A 15,500-nucleotide genomic window follows, 5' to 3' on the forward strand; every position below is an offset into this window, starting at 1 on the left:
ACCGATATGCTGATATAAAATACTGTGCAAAAGTCTTAGGAAGGCCTTATCCATCAGGTCCCAATGACATTTAGCTGTATGACAAACACAGTGTCAGAGCCATAACAGAGTACTTAAAGAGGTGGTATGACTAAGGAGCTTTAATTTCAACAATCATAACAAACACATCAGATTAAATGATGAAACAGAAGACAGAAAGACAGCCTAAATCAATTTTCTCTTCAGTTCACTCATAAAAACTAATAATTTTCTTTACTTTTGAAAGAATCCTTAAACCTGGGGGTAGTATACTGCATCAACAAATGTACCCCAATGTGTAACATGAGTGTTTAACGCTCTTCATCCTCACACAGGCTTTAGATAATACAGAAAATGTGTAATTTTATCAAACGGGGAAATCTAATCTTTCATTTATATAGGCTTTGATAGCACGAATACTTATACATCTGAACTATTATTATTTGGTACAATGAACAATACTGAAATAACATTTAATACTCAGATAAAGTGTGATGCGTTCATTTCCCTTCAGAGCTTTACTTGAAAAAGTCAACTCACTTTGAAGAAACACAGCTGATGCAGTCTTGGCGTCTCGGCCCTGTGCATTTCAGACACGTTGCATCACACGCGTAGCACGTCCCGTCACTGTCATGGTACTCTCCTGATAGACAACAAGAGAACCGTGCTGACTCAGAGATGAATAACTGTCTGAGGCATGGATGTGGGCTTAATGTAAAATGCCAAAGAATGGAAGGCACATAAAACCAAACAGTTCCACAGGATTTGTTTTTACAAATATACACAGCTGACTTAGTGTGGATTCAGATAACTCTGAGAAAAGAGACCATGATGTCACTGTAAACAGATATAAGAAGCACACTATTTGAACCTTTAATCCCAGCAAACATTAGAAGCTTTTGTGAATATACTGTATCAGCTGTGTTTTTGCATTAAATATATTGGTGAGGTGAGAACTAAATGTGCCAGTAGTGCATTATAATTGTCCAGCAGTAGTGAGCAAACATGTAATAGAGGAGGGAGATGGCTGACTGACCGTCTGTGCACACAGTGTTAACAACGCACACTCCCTCCTGCAGGCTGTGACCGCTGGAACAGCTGCTGCAGTTCCCCTGGCTCGGGCCCACACAGGTGAGACAGCTGGCGTCACACCTGAGGAGAACAGCAGAGAAGCTGAACACACGCATGCACAAACACACATGATGAAAAATAAGAAATATGTAAAATGAAAATAAACAGAGAAAACAACACACACACACACACACACACACACACACACACACACTACATACAGGCACACAACCACGAACACAAGTGCCAAAATAAACACAAACACACATTGAAGCCAACCACCAGAATAAGTCCTGCCGTCAGCCGATAAACAAACCACCCACACCTGAACACACACCAGAGAGCTCACCTCCTACATATCCTGTGCCCATCAGCTATCTCTGGGCTTGGCACTGTGGCGTAGAAGCCAGCACTGCAGAAGGACACACACCTCCACTCCTCCGTCAGGTAGCCTTCTGCACAATGGCTGCATGCCTCAGCACCTGCACCTGAAGCCGCACAAAGTGCAAACACTTTTTAAATGGAGTCATGTTGGGAGTTTTAAAGAATTTTTCAATAAAGAAGTTTTCAAACAGATGCATGTAAACCCTTGACCCTTGACCACGCTCTCACCTGCACAGGTAGCACAGGCCTCGTGACAGGGCTTGCACACGCCCTCCTGCGTATCATGGTAAAATCCGGCTGCACAGCTCCGCTGGCACCGGTTCCCCTGCAGACTGGAGGGGGCGGAGAGAGCATGTGGCACCGTGACACACTCAGTCAATCATGTGACACTGTAAAGATGAGTCATTGCCTTCAGACTGTGGGCCTGCTTTTCCAGCCCACAGTACACCACCACAAGCACTTGGTGAACTGAGTCCAATGGGGAATTTGTCATTTGTTTTGAACTCTGCAACATGATTCTGCAAAATGCAATTCAAGATAGACTTTCCTTCCTGAGTTGTGTGTGAAAAGGGAAAGATGGGAGAGAATTGAAAACATTGTGTTTTTTTCTAATTGCAGCAATGCTGCCAAGGGTGTGTGTACAGGGAGCATCAGTATTCTCAGCGGCTGCAAAAGAGGGAGCAGTGTTTACTGAGCAGTTAATTCAAGCATCATCAGAGAAATTGTCTCACCTTGTGTCTGGTTTGCATTCAGTGCAGATGCTGTAGGATGTGCACTTTAAGCAGTTTTCACTGCACTTTCTACACATATTCGTATCTGTGGGGAAAACAAACAATCCACACATCAGAGCCACAATCGCAGTTACAACAATTGACTGGTTATCAGCAATTTCAGAGGCAGCTTTATTCAGTCTGTGCAAACTATGGATCCCTTAAACCAAGGACGTTTCTTTGGAATACTTTTTTTTAAAGAAATGTGATTAAATGTTTAAAGGAGACAAGTAGAGAGACAAGAGTCCAACCGTGATCAAGGAAGTAGTTATCCCTGCAGGTGGCAGTGCAAGTATTAGTCCCCTCTGTAAGGTGATGACCTGGCAGACAGGAAGTGCACTGATCACTACGACTCCCAGTGCAGCTCTCACAGGAGGAGAAGCACCTCTTACAACGCCGCCGGTCTCCCCAGAACCCTCTGGGACACTCTGATACACACAACCTATTGGACAAGCATGAAATAAACCATGAAGAGGGCAACTAGGGAAACTATAAAAATGAGTGGGTAAGAAGAAAATTAAATTTTCTGGTCTATCTTTGTCACCTTAACGCATATTTATTTTTTTAAACACCCAAGCTTGTGAAATTCAGCGTATGAGGTAAAAATGTCTACTTATTTACTGCTGATTATTATTTTCAAATGCAGCACGTATGAGCCACAATAACAGAGTCAACATGTGCTTTCTGGATCTACAATGTTTACTCTATGCTATATAATCAGGCTGACCTTGAGTTGTTCTTGAACTTGACAAAAAAGTGTAGGCATGTGACACACTGCTGCGGGCCCGGCCCCTCACAGCCATCGTCACTACATTCTGGGTCGCAGGGTCCTGCAAGGGCAAATACTCGCAAAATCACAGCAGTGACAGAGAAGATATGCTGTTTCAATTCCATATCTATGTAGGAATAATTCTAAACTGTAAATTTGCAACAGAGTGCATTGAGCAATTCCCTGAGAGGTCTGAGCTACGAAAGATCAGGGTATTAGTCTCACCATTGTAAGCCTCGGTGAGATCTTCATCAATAGGAATCTCAGCTGATCGGGCTCGCTGATGATGCGCGGGATATGGCTGCTCTGCAGTGCCATAAATCACCAGGGACCACTTCTTTAGCATCCCTATGAAACAACAGAAAGCAAGAAAACAGGTTTGTCCCATGAGGCTTGCACTCTATAACAGCTATTTCTACTTGAAATTCAGTGTATTTAGGTCTCATATTGTTGAGACGCTACAAAAAAGGAAAAGCAAACCTAGTTGAGTGTTGTCTCTTTTCTGAGAGGGAGTATCTTTGATTTTCAAAGTCCATTCCCCTGCTGCCAGCTCCCCCCAGCAATGAGTCGTCATGAACTCCCAGTTCTGAAATCCCTCAGTGGAGTTGTCAAGAGGCCTAAACCAAAATATTGTACAATCGTGAGCACAGAACAATTTCTACTACTACTGCTCACTACACGGTTTAATTACTTACCCTAATTACTAATGAGTTATTCTGCATGGATTATTACAAGAAACTGGAGCCCTGGACATAAAGCAAACCCTTTTGTCATGTATTCTAATAAATTTTATTCTTCTGTATGTTTGAAAATTTTATTGCAGCTGCAGCTAAATACTCATATCCTATGAAAAAAATAGTCTCTTTCAACAAATTACATAGCAAACAAGGACAACAGAGCCAAAAATGTGATATGCAAAAATAAATGTGGGTTTTTCTAGCTTTTTTAGCAATCAAAATCAATGAAATCTAAAAAGCATAAAAAAATTAAATCTGATAGATAAATAAATCTATGGAATTCTTTGATGAAGAAGCAGAACATCCCCTTGAATCATGCTGGCAGCCTTAAAGTTGCCTATGTGTCTGCTTTGGGATTAGAAAGAAAATCTGTAAATCATATTAGCTTTTGAACTCCAACAAATTCAGCCCAAGAGTTGAATGTTCATCAGAAGTCTGCTGTGATATCTGACATGCATGGGGAAGATGTCAGGTGATGTTTAAGTGTGCTTGAAGACAACAGCCGTACTTCCATCAGCGATTGTCACACACATTTTGAAGCCACGTGTTACAAACAATTTATGGAAACTGTAAAATTTGACAAAATGTCTTTATTCTCACAAAGTATTGTCAGGCACACTTCATGTGATTTTTTGCTTAAAAAAATGACTTGAAAGGAATTCATTTGTTTTAAAAATAAGATATTTTATTAGGTATCATTTAATTTAATGTGAACTAGGGTTGAGAAGGAAATGCATTTATTTTCTAAATAACTTTAGATTCAACAAATATGTCACTCACATGACTGATCACAAACAAATAGCTGTTAATGTCTCTAGGTAATAAACATGACTTATACCCACTGACTTGAAAGAAAAACCAGAAAATTATTGATATGAAACAAATTCCTAATTTTGTCTTGAACATGGCTAATGTTTTTGTCTTTTCTTTGATGACATTTTGTCCGCAGTTAGGAAGCACTGCTCCCACTGATGGAACATAATGTCTATATTACCACCATTTGACAACAGTATCAAGAGTGTTGTGTTTGCTTCAAACACATTGATAATAATGTCCAATATAAATTTAATGTGAAGCAACATGTCACGACTTTGTGTTCAATTCGCTTCTCAAAAAGTTTGAACTGAACTAGAAATTGTGCTTTCAACAGGGTAATGATCCTTAGCACTCGAGTAAATCCACCAAGAAATTGTTCAGAAATTAGGAACTGACAGCTATGGAATGGCTAAGCCAAAACCCTGATTTGAATCCCATCACTTGCTTTTTCATAAAGCTTAATATTGCACCTTTTTTTTTTCTTTGCGCATGTTTGTCCCACTGTTGTTGAAAGAAGGATTTAAAAGAGGCAGCTTGCAACTCAAGAAATAAGAAAGCTGCAGGACAGTTGTGCAAACACCTACCAAACCTATACTGCTACAGAGGAAATACTAGCCTCTGATCCTAGGGGTCTACTTACTTATTTTCACAGAAGCGCATTATTACATTATCATATATTTTTTTGTTGAGTTTTTATTATTAATAGTATTTCTCAACTCACAAATTGCTGCAGATGTTTTTTGTAAGGCACCGTTAATCAAGTAATGCACTGCATGCTAAAAACTTGCCAGACATTCATTTTGCCTGGAACTCGCCCAAACGTTAGTTCCCTTGAAGCACCATATGAGCATTAATCCTGTGATTTTTCCAGCAGTGTTTGCCAAAATCTACTCATCGGCCCTAGCTGCCAGACTGAAGACTTTGGCTCAGAGTAGATGTCGAACTCTTAAAAGAATATCATGCTCACTGATGATTACGTACAGAAAACACCATAAATTGAGGATGTGGGTGTGGCTACTACACTCATCTTGGTTACCTTTTAGCTAGCAGCTCTGACACAGTGCCTGAAGGTGATGTGAGCTTAATGGAAAGGTTGCCACGACGACTGTGAGTGATGGTTACACGAGCGACGACATGCTCCACATAAACAACATGCTGCAAGGCCATGTTGGAGCAGCCTGTAGTCTCATACGCAGATGTCAGCTCTGAGCCTGGATGAATAATTCTGTCATGAGACACAGAGGGGAGAAGAAAAAAAGAATAAAGACACATCAAGCGGGCAGAGATAAGAGGAGAGGCAGAAAACAAGAGGCACAAGAGAGAGTTACAAGAAGCGCAACACTAAAGAAAATGACGCCCATTAAAGTATGTGAGAATCAATGTGAGAGAAATCCAAGCGAGAACTGAGCCAAGAATAGATGAAGTGTGATAGAAGAGAAGAAATCAAGGCAAGCCCCGACTCGAGGTGAAGATCTCTTGCAGTTATGTTGACGTGATACCTGCTTTGCTGGATGGCAGCCTCCTCCACACACTCATGCTGTGGGGGGACTTGTTTCCAGCGCTCAGCCTCCTTCACCATGCTCTCAGCATCCAGCAGGCCAAAGCCAAAAAGGTGGCTCACTAACAGACAAACATACACAACACAGACATACACACTGCATTAGTTGAGGCTTAGAGGGCACAGAGGCTTCTCATCCTCCAGAGACTTTATATGCATTTATCGCTGTTGTGCTCACCGTATCTCATTATTTTATATTAAACTCAATGCTTTAAAAAGGCTAAGAGAACTATTACCAAAATAGTTTTTTTTTCAGAGGATTTCAACCTGATGATGTAATGTGAGTACAATTTTTCTTTAAACGTCTACCAAATGCTGAAAACACATGTGATCTGATGGCACCTTTATATCCAGCTCCGTTAACGTGCCAGTCAGGAGCAGTAAGACGATGAGCTTTCGATGATCGGACAATAATGTGCTGCACATCCCTCCACGTTAGATCAGGACTGTCAAAAAGGTCAAACGGAGGGAAAGAAAATGGTTGCTTCACACAATTCAACCTGGCCTGAATGTATGGATTTTGTGTGGAAGTGAGTAGCTCACTTGGCCTCCAAAGTGAGAGCAATGACACCGGCTGCCACGGAGGAGGAGAGGGAAGTCCCCGACTGAGCCCTTCTGCAACTCCGCTGTGGTCCCAGAGTCACCTGTCGAGGGCACTAGATCTTGTTAGCTTCTCAGTATTTAACACTACTCATCTGCTGCATCTCTTTATAGATTTATACACACAAATTTATCAAATTGTTATGGCAAAATGATCAAAACAATGAACAATGGAGTTTTGCAATTAACCTCTACATTCTGAAAATGGTTCATCCTAATGTCTCATTCCCATATTTCTTTCCCACAGTTACAGTCCATAATCTCATTCACAACCAATGCTATCTTAAGGAATAACATAAGCCTTCTTTTGTATACTATATGATCTTTGGTAAAATTAACAACCACATGTTTCAAAATGGTCGAGCTGAAATGGAAATTTGTTGTAAGCTGGCTCAAATGTTCAGATGTGTACCCGAAGGACAAAAAAAACAATGTGTTATTGCATGTAGCCTGAGGTTTACTGATTCTCCTTACAGGTAGGCCTAACTAAAGCCTGTTCAGAGGGGCTTTTGGGTAAAATGATCTGGTTTTGCTATTTATGTTATTATTTAATATTCATATTGCTTTTAACTCAAACTTTATTTCATCTGCAATTTTCTATTTTTCAATTTTTTTATTTAGCTGTATTAGTATAAATACTTTTAAATGGAAGCCAAAGTTTCACATGGCAGCCCCTCTCATGCCTTTTACTGTTAAATAGACAAACAACAGGTCCTCAACTGGAAAATACAGAACCATTTTCCACAGAAGGCCACTGGTTTCAACTATCATTCCTGGTTCTGTTAAGAAATTATTGTTCTGCCAGCAACAATTTTATGGCGGGTACGTCTGGGGCTTATTTGCTTGATTGACAGGTGTCTCAGACTGTCACACTCAAGTGCAGAAGTTGTCGTTTGAGACACACCAACACACATATACACACCTCATTTCCTAAATGTGTATTTTCTGGCTTTGAGCAGCTGGCAAGGAAGAGCAGATGTTAAATCAAGCTGCAGGCTCTAAGCCAAAGTTACAAGTCGCATAATAAAAAACGATAGAAAATTGATTTTCAGAATTTGTATTAATGTAATTTTATTGTAAGCAGAACATCCCCTTGAATCATGCTGGCAGCCTTAAATGTAATGATTAAATATAATAACACTACAGACCTCTCATAGACTGGATCATTTTTGCTGCGGGACCCACAGTACTCTCATTTTACAATCACGTTTCATGTAGTTTTGTATTGGATGAGGTCACATGTTTGAAGACAAATATCCTATTTTTTTCAAATTTTGCCTTCAATTATAAACTAAAATATCTAATTATTTAACTACTCTCAAGATTATTCTTATTATTAATTTTCTTGTAATTAATCCTCATGATAATCAATACCAAATTAGATGATTCTTTCCACTGTATTTGCATAAATGACAGTTCTATTACCAGGCATCCATGAATGACATTAAATGCACCATTAAATAAAACTTCTGTGTCCTACAACAATGACTTATAGATATCTTCCTTCATCCCTGGTAATATTTAGTTGTTTAGATTCATCAGGCAAGGTTACTTGATACTAGGAAAAAAAATTAAATAAATACAAACTATCATTTATTTAATTTTGGCTTTTTGAAATGCATGTAAACATACAACATATAAAATTAATCTTTTCAAAACTAGACTAAAACATAAAGCAGTCGGGGGCTGAATCCACCCTGCATGTATACCCTAAGTGTGGCTAAAATGAGCCAAGGCCCTTTGTGCATGCTCTAAAGTTCCATATTTTCCGTCTTATTTAAAAAACAGGGGCGTGTCATATCTATTTGATCAAACACACTTTGATTTGGAAAGTAACAATAAAGATCTAAATGAAGGCGTATGCATATCTTCTGTCACTTAACAGTCGCACAGGAGATGTTCCTAATCTTTCAGCTCACCAGCTCCTCTGTTTCCCCACCACTGTAAGCTGCTGCCAGTGTGGAGGAGCATCTCTCCAGGTAATCTGGCCGGCTCCCCTGGCGACTGCTGCCGCTGATAGAGATGGTGTAGATGCTGTTGCTGTAGCCATCACAGGAGCAGTGGTCACCTTCTCGCCCTCCATTCCCCGATGCCCAAACAAAAACAGAACCCCTCTCCCGCCGGCCCTGAAATCAATTTGGGAAGTGGACAAAGGTGAATAACCTATTGATATTTACACACAATGATAATAAAAAAAAAGAAAAGAAAAGAAATGAAGAAAATGTGTGACTGGAGGTAAGACATAGACGAAAAAAACCAAGGCTTTTCATCTCTCTGTCCCAATCTCACTGTTTGAATGCCGCTCTTCAAAGCAAGACGAGTTAGAGGTCCAGGTCCCTCCAAAGTGGTTCCGTCATCTTCTGGGCCCCAGCCGGCTAAATAAATATCAATATACTGAGGCCTGAAGCTCAATGATTGGGCTTCTACAATGTCTGTAACATCTCCACCCAGCATGCGAATGCCTAAAGGTAACAATGAGAGAGGAGCTATGTTTAAAAAAAAAGTTTAAATCCACCGCAAAACTCCAACCTCCAGAAGTCCTTCAACATGATGCTTTCATGCCATCACATGGACTCACCTCCTATCCGTGCATGGAACGAGACTCCAACAGTGCATAGAGAGTTATTTGCAGTTGCGGCAACCATCCCTGCACACTGAGTCCCATGGCTTCAGAGAAAGGAGGAGAACATCGGAACAAGAGGTGAGATGCATATGCATGAGGAAAAGACATGCTATTTCTGCTACATCAAACCAGTGATGAGACAGAATTCAGACTGGGGAATTTGCATATCCATATGTGCATGAAATTACTGAAAAATGGAGGAAAAGCATGCATTAATTACAGTTTGAATTATGATTGGGAAGCTGCAGAGCAGGAGCAAACAGAAATCTAGTGACAAGAAGTACTCACAAGTTAGCAGCATTGTTGGAATAATTTGGAGAGGGATCATGGTCTTGTCCGTTCACATCACAGCTGGCAAGCGGATCCTAAATCAAGTGGATTGTAAGTAGCAGCACATAACAGCTGCCAGCAGCTATCTGTCTCTATTTCATCAGAGAAATCAGACAAAGAGCATTATTCACCAGTCCAGTCCACAGTTAAGTGGATCAGACGTTTAATGTCCATTCCAATACTCTTAGCTGGCCTTTCTAAACCTTTGGCCCAAAAGCTCTGCTTGCAATATCTGTCTCAGCGCCACGCTCTTTCACTAAAAGCTCTGCCAAACTGCTTATGATTAATGTCCCCCTCCCAAGAAGAGTGTCCCATCCCGGTGCACTTACATAATTTGGCTTCAGATCTGGATGCTCTCTCTCAAGGCCATCGTCTAGGACAGACACCACCACACCCTTCCCAGTATAACCTCTTTTCCAGGCCTCTGCAATGTTCATATTAGAACGGCAGCCTGTGGAGTCATCACTGCACTGCTGTGGAGAAAATAGTGGGAAATTTAGGCTTTCGGAGAAAAGATTAATCTATTCTAGACTTTGTCTGACTTTATGTTTCTGTCTTTCAAAATTTAGTCAAGGAAAAACGGACTCACAATGTACCACAGGCCGTTCCACAGCGGGTCACTGAGGTGTAGGGTCTGATTGTGGTTAAACTGATGATGGACAACAGGAGGGTGTTTGGTCCTAATGCCAGGGGGATGGATGTGACGGGCTCTGAAGGTCCTCTTCGCTCTTCTCTGGACCACCTGCTGCTGAAGCCATACCACCTTAGAGGGAACACACATGGTATCTGCATAGATGTGGATGCGTGCTTTTAGGCCTGTTAGCGGCAAGGCTTTAAACAGCTGTGTCAGCATTTTTGTTTGAAATATTAATGCACACATACACATGTTGTTTCGGGTCTAGGTGTTCTCTGATAAGGTCAAAAACAGAAGATGTTTGTGGGAAATCCAAGACACAGCAGTGTCAGATAGAGAGTGGGTTTTGGCCACGTACGCACAGAATGTCATCAGAAAATATAAGAGAATACCACAGTCTATTGTCTTTGGGAATTCCCTGTATGCTGCCATATAATGTGTTTATATGCTGTTCCTGTTAATAAATTCCCCTAAGAGTTACTGTATCAATTAGCATTGAATTTTGGTGGAATATTCATGTGCCACAGAAGATGACCCAATTAACTTTGGTAATGCCCTTACTTTTCAAATAACACTATAATCAGTTACTTTGTGAAAAAAAATCTGAACTTTTGTTAGAGAAAATCATAAACCCTCATTCATTTTGATGGTTATGTTAATATTCATCTCGCACCGTAAAGATATCTGACCGTCCAAAAATTGATTAGATTACTGAACCCCATTAATTCTAATGACTTTACCACTGAATGCATTTGCCGATATATAGTGTGATAGTAATGTCAAGTCCTAAAATTTAGTTCACCAGGTACTACTTGATAGCTGCCAGTTTTGAATGTGACATAACCATTCAGGTCAAAAGAACACTATACAAAAAACCTCCTCACAGACACAAACTGTCAACTTTCAGCTTTCTGAATTCTAACATTTTGCTTGTGTCACATGATTTCCCCCCACTGACCTGCCCCTTTGGGATGCTAGCCACAAGTCTTGAGTCTATTCATTGCGATGCGAAAAATGTGCCCTTTTTACACAAGCCTCACGTCCTCTGAATGATTTGACAGCTCACTTCGTTCAATGCCAATCTAAGTCTTAATATTACACTTCTTATGACCTTGCAACACAGATCAGAAATGGTTAAAAAATTATGAAAAAATGTTTAAACATTTTTTTTTTTTAGATTGAGTGGAAATCTATATATAAATGACTTGTTAATCTTCAGTTTTCAGTCACTAGTTATGGTTTTGTTAAGCAAAAATCAATGAGTATGCCAACTATGCAGAATAGATATGTTTTGAGATGTAGACATACATTCAGATGTAAAACTAAGGATCAATTAAGTAAAATCAGCCTGATTTCTCCAGCTCCTCATCAATTCCTGTACTCTTTGATGTCTCAAGTCTGTTGTCCATTACATATGTATGTGTATACCTTTCAAAATGGGAATCAGGAACTTGATCTAGAATGGCTGCTGTTACAAAAATAACTATCCAGTTCTTACTATGTTCTTGACCAATGAACTTTTCTGCCTTTGTTTTCTGTTCAGTGTGATTTTCAGGGCTCATATTAAGCTGTTCAGGTTTTATAGCTTTTTGTGCGTGTTGAAGCTTTGTTTCCTTATACTTGGATTTAGTGCGTTTGGTCCATAATCCTGTTTGATATACTATGTATGTTTGATTTTATCTTATTTTTCCCAATTGGAGAGGTTAAGGCTAGCAGTTTTCCATCTAGTTTTATGGAATATTAGCATGGAATTACTGCAACCTAACAACACCACTAATATACTGTAAAAATACAAAGGGGAAACCTCAGTTAAAAAAGGTTGGTCTGCCTAGTACTTTCTTTTGTGAAAGACACCGTTATAAAACATATGAAGCACTGTGCATGCACTCCTAATGTAACACAACCCGGAAAAGAACCCACGCACGCACAGCTTTAACATGCAAATTCCACACCAAAGGGCCCCAGCTGGAAAACGAATCAGGAACCCTGTTACTGTAAGGCAGCAGTGCTAACCACCACACCACAGAGCAACTTCATGTTTCAGACTTCTCGGCACACGGCATTGTTTCTTTCCAAAATCCACCGAAAAAAGTTTGAATCTTTCAATGTACTTGAGGCAAATTCCACAGGGGAAAACAAATGGAAGACAGAGTTTCACACATTTAACAGAGATTACAAGGATTTTTTGAGGAATTAGTGGACTTCCAGTTGACGTCTATTTTAAAACACACATATGTGGAAACAAGGCCAATGCTCCCAGCAAAGGGAGACACAGTCTTCCACATGAAGCAAAGAAACCTGTCACATCCACAGGTAATAATGAACCTACAAAAAGGCACGTGGGCTGTTTCAAACCATTGCAGTTGTCTGTCTTTATTGCACTGCCTTTAATGGAAAAAAAACTTGACTACAAAAAAAAAGACAAACAGAAACTACTAAAAAGAAAATGATTTAACTTCAAATAACTGCAACTATCTTCTAAATGTTGTGTGCTCTTGATGTCGCTCTGTATTGACTCTTGTCATCTTTATGCCTTGTGGGAATGAATAAAGACATCGCGAAGGCAGCAAACATGTGAGTGCTTATGTGTATCTGGAGGTGGGGAGCAGACGTGCTGCTCATTAATTATCCAGCAGAGTCCTCCGTCTCTCCTCATATCACATTACTATACCTCGGTCTCCTTGGTGATGGGATAAGTCACTTCTTTGTTGCCCACATTGGAACGATTTGCTGTCTCGTGGTGACGGAAACTGTAGTAGCTTTTCAGGCCTCCGATCTGGTGAAACAGACGTCAAATCCTCTGAATAACTTCTTCTTTTTTTTCAGTTGAAGGTGTGGTTCCTCTCGCTCAGTCACTGTTATAAACAGCTGTTAAATTATGAAATAGCTGCTGGTGTCTTTCATTCGGGCAGCTACCTTACACCTGTGATAGTTTTTCAGGTAAGGGCAACCTGAGCCACAAGACTTCAGTCACACTGCTTATGTGTGCGCTTGTGAGAGTGTGCCTTCTACATGCACGTGTGCGTTTGGAACTATAACGTCATGCAGATTTGATGAAACTGAGAGATTTATGTTTGATTTTTTTTAAAAAGTCATTGGCTGACCATTTTCTTTTGCATAAAACAATAAATTAAGGCCTTGATCTATTCGCTGGTGGCTCTGCTGTGAAATTTATTCTTTGATTTCTTACCTTCGCACCATAGTCTATTCAACTTCAATTGCTCTTTCTAGTTCATGTTACTTTCAGTGGATCCAAGATTTGAAAGTTTCATTACAGCACCTACCCCGAGGGAGTATGTGTTAAGTTTTATAGGCCAGGGCTCTATAACTTGGTTTATTTGGTTGCTTTATTAAATTATTTATGTCACCATTCTCATGGGTCCTGCAACCTTGAAATAAACTGTAATAAAGTTCGGAATCTTTGTTCTGTAAGGTTTGACAGTTAGTCAGAAATCTTACATGGTTAATTATGTGAAATTAGATTAAATTAAGAAGGATCAGAACAAATTTTACATGCATAAATTTGGTGATTTATGATTTTTTTTCTTTTCTTGGGTCTTTCTGGACACCACAAAAGTAAAACCAGGGACAATTTTGGGAAAACTTGAGTCTACTATTAAATTGTATAGCTCAATTTTGCTGTAGTTTACTTTTCCTTAAGTGCTACATAACAGCTGGGCTATTTATCTTTTTATCATCACCTACGGCAGCTTTATCTTTAGTCTATTTTCTTAGAAATGAATCAGTGATCCAGATTCTGCCCAGCAGATGTTTGTCAGTGCAATACAGATACACTATTGAAAATATTTGAAAAACAACATATTTAACCACTTTACTTGGATTTATGCAAAATTGTTTTATAGATCATTGCACATGTAGAAGTTACAGTTTAAATGGAATAATGTGTATATCTCTGATTAAATAAATGCCAAAGTTAATGATTGATTTTGATATAAAACATTACTATTTTAATTCTTACTGGCCTACTGAAACCGAGATCAAAAGTGAAAATGCTTGATAAGTTCCTTTTCTGACTGCTGTTTGAATACACTCACCTGACCCATATTGGTAAATCCATATTTCTCTGCAATCCTGTTTACAGACTCAAGGTTCCCTCTTACTTTAATCGCCCAGTCGTTGGTGTACATCGTTGCATGACAAAACTGAAGAAAAGCTCCCATCCACAGCGTGAAAAAACAAACCATTACTGCTCACATCAATTAACAGGCTTCCTCTAATTAAACTCTGACCAGAAGTTTCATGAGATGATCCTGCTGCCAGTAATGCTTAAGGTGCTGCTCATTGTGTACAGTTTTAGCTTAAAGTTCAAATACAAAAATCATTAAAGTCTAGTCTACTGTCGTCAGGAGGGTGTCCTGCAGGAACCAGGTGAAGTTGTTAAGACTTGACTCTGTTTCACTCGAAGCAATCACCTATCAAATTACTTCCAACATGGGAGCCACAGATCAACTAGTCTGTCCCTTTCAAGGATCCAATGTGTGTTGTCATCCACAGTTTGTCTGCAAGTCCCATTTTAATTAAACAAACCCTCTTTATCTGCATTATTTACACCTAGTTTCTGATAAAGGGTCAGAGTGTATAAGTTTAAATTATTTGTAAAGATGTATTGACAAGATTAGTAATATGAAAGTTTTAAAAGATGCAGGTGAGATTGTTTAGTCACATGACATGTGCTGTCCAGAGTTATGTTATACACATATATAAGTAATTCCTAAACGCATTCATTACCCAGGATATATGACATAAACAATAATGTTTTTGGTGGGACATACAGTCTCCCCTCAAGTTAGTGATGTTTTGTATTTATTTAAGATAAACACAAGAAACTTGTGCTGAAGAAAAAAAATAATAAAAAAGGACAAGACTCAGTGAATAATTCCTTATAATCCCTACATAGATCAGTGAGCAGTACTGACCAACATGTCATTCGGGTCATCAAGTGGGAACCTCCTTTCATCAGTGTTTCGTCTAGTTGGGCCCACGACACCTCCAGGAGGCTAGACAATGATCACTGGCGTCCCAGAGTCACTCCCCTAATGCCAGCCACACTGCTCCTCACACCACAACAACCATCTTTTTTTTTTTTTTTTTTTTTTCCACAACCACAAGCTACCCCAGCCTCTCACCAACTGCACACCAGTCATAGCGGGGTGGGGAGAAATAAATTCA

At 39.7% G+C, this 15,500-nt stretch overlaps 1 protein-coding gene across 1 annotated transcript in view; it reads right to left on the reverse strand.

Annotated features, from left to right (window-relative positions):
• The window catches only part of pcsk5a (proprotein convertase subtilisin/kexin type 5a), a 29,681-nt gene extending 15,166 nt beyond the window's left edge, over positions 1–14,515 (reverse strand). The window contains exons 1-21 of the mRNA XM_075456547.1: positions 14,366–14,515; positions 12,982–13,086; positions 10,266–10,439; positions 10,006–10,149; positions 9,635–9,711; positions 9,302–9,390; positions 9,013–9,185; positions 8,643–8,849; positions 6,667–6,767; positions 6,466–6,569; positions 6,065–6,185; positions 5,602–5,790; positions 3,493–3,629; positions 3,238–3,360; positions 2,971–3,073; positions 2,495–2,685; positions 2,205–2,289; positions 1,702–1,805; positions 1,439–1,577; positions 1,055–1,170; positions 559–661 (exon numbers count right to left, since the gene is read on the reverse strand). Coding sequence (XP_075312662.1) covers positions 559–661; positions 1,055–1,170; positions 1,439–1,577; positions 1,702–1,805; positions 2,205–2,289; positions 2,495–2,685; positions 2,971–3,073; positions 3,238–3,360; positions 3,493–3,629; positions 5,602–5,790; positions 6,065–6,185; positions 6,466–6,569; positions 6,667–6,767; positions 8,643–8,849; positions 9,013–9,185; positions 9,302–9,390; positions 9,635–9,711; positions 10,006–10,149; positions 10,266–10,439; positions 12,982–13,086; positions 14,366–14,515 — 2,735 coding nt within the window. The remainder of the gene's footprint in view (positions 1–558; positions 662–1,054; positions 1,171–1,438; positions 1,578–1,701; positions 1,806–2,204; positions 2,290–2,494; positions 2,686–2,970; positions 3,074–3,237; positions 3,361–3,492; positions 3,630–5,601; positions 5,791–6,064; positions 6,186–6,465; positions 6,570–6,666; positions 6,768–8,642; positions 8,850–9,012; positions 9,186–9,301; positions 9,391–9,634; positions 9,712–10,005; positions 10,150–10,265; positions 10,440–12,981; positions 13,087–14,365) is intronic.
• Positions 14,516–15,500: the final 985 nt, after the last annotated feature.

The sequence above is a fragment of the Odontesthes bonariensis genome, chromosome 22, assembly GCF_027942865.1.
Source record: "Odontesthes bonariensis isolate fOdoBon6 chromosome 22, fOdoBon6.hap1, whole genome shotgun sequence".
Taxonomy (NCBI): Eukaryota; Metazoa; Chordata; class Actinopteri; order Atheriniformes; family Atherinopsidae; genus Odontesthes; species Odontesthes bonariensis.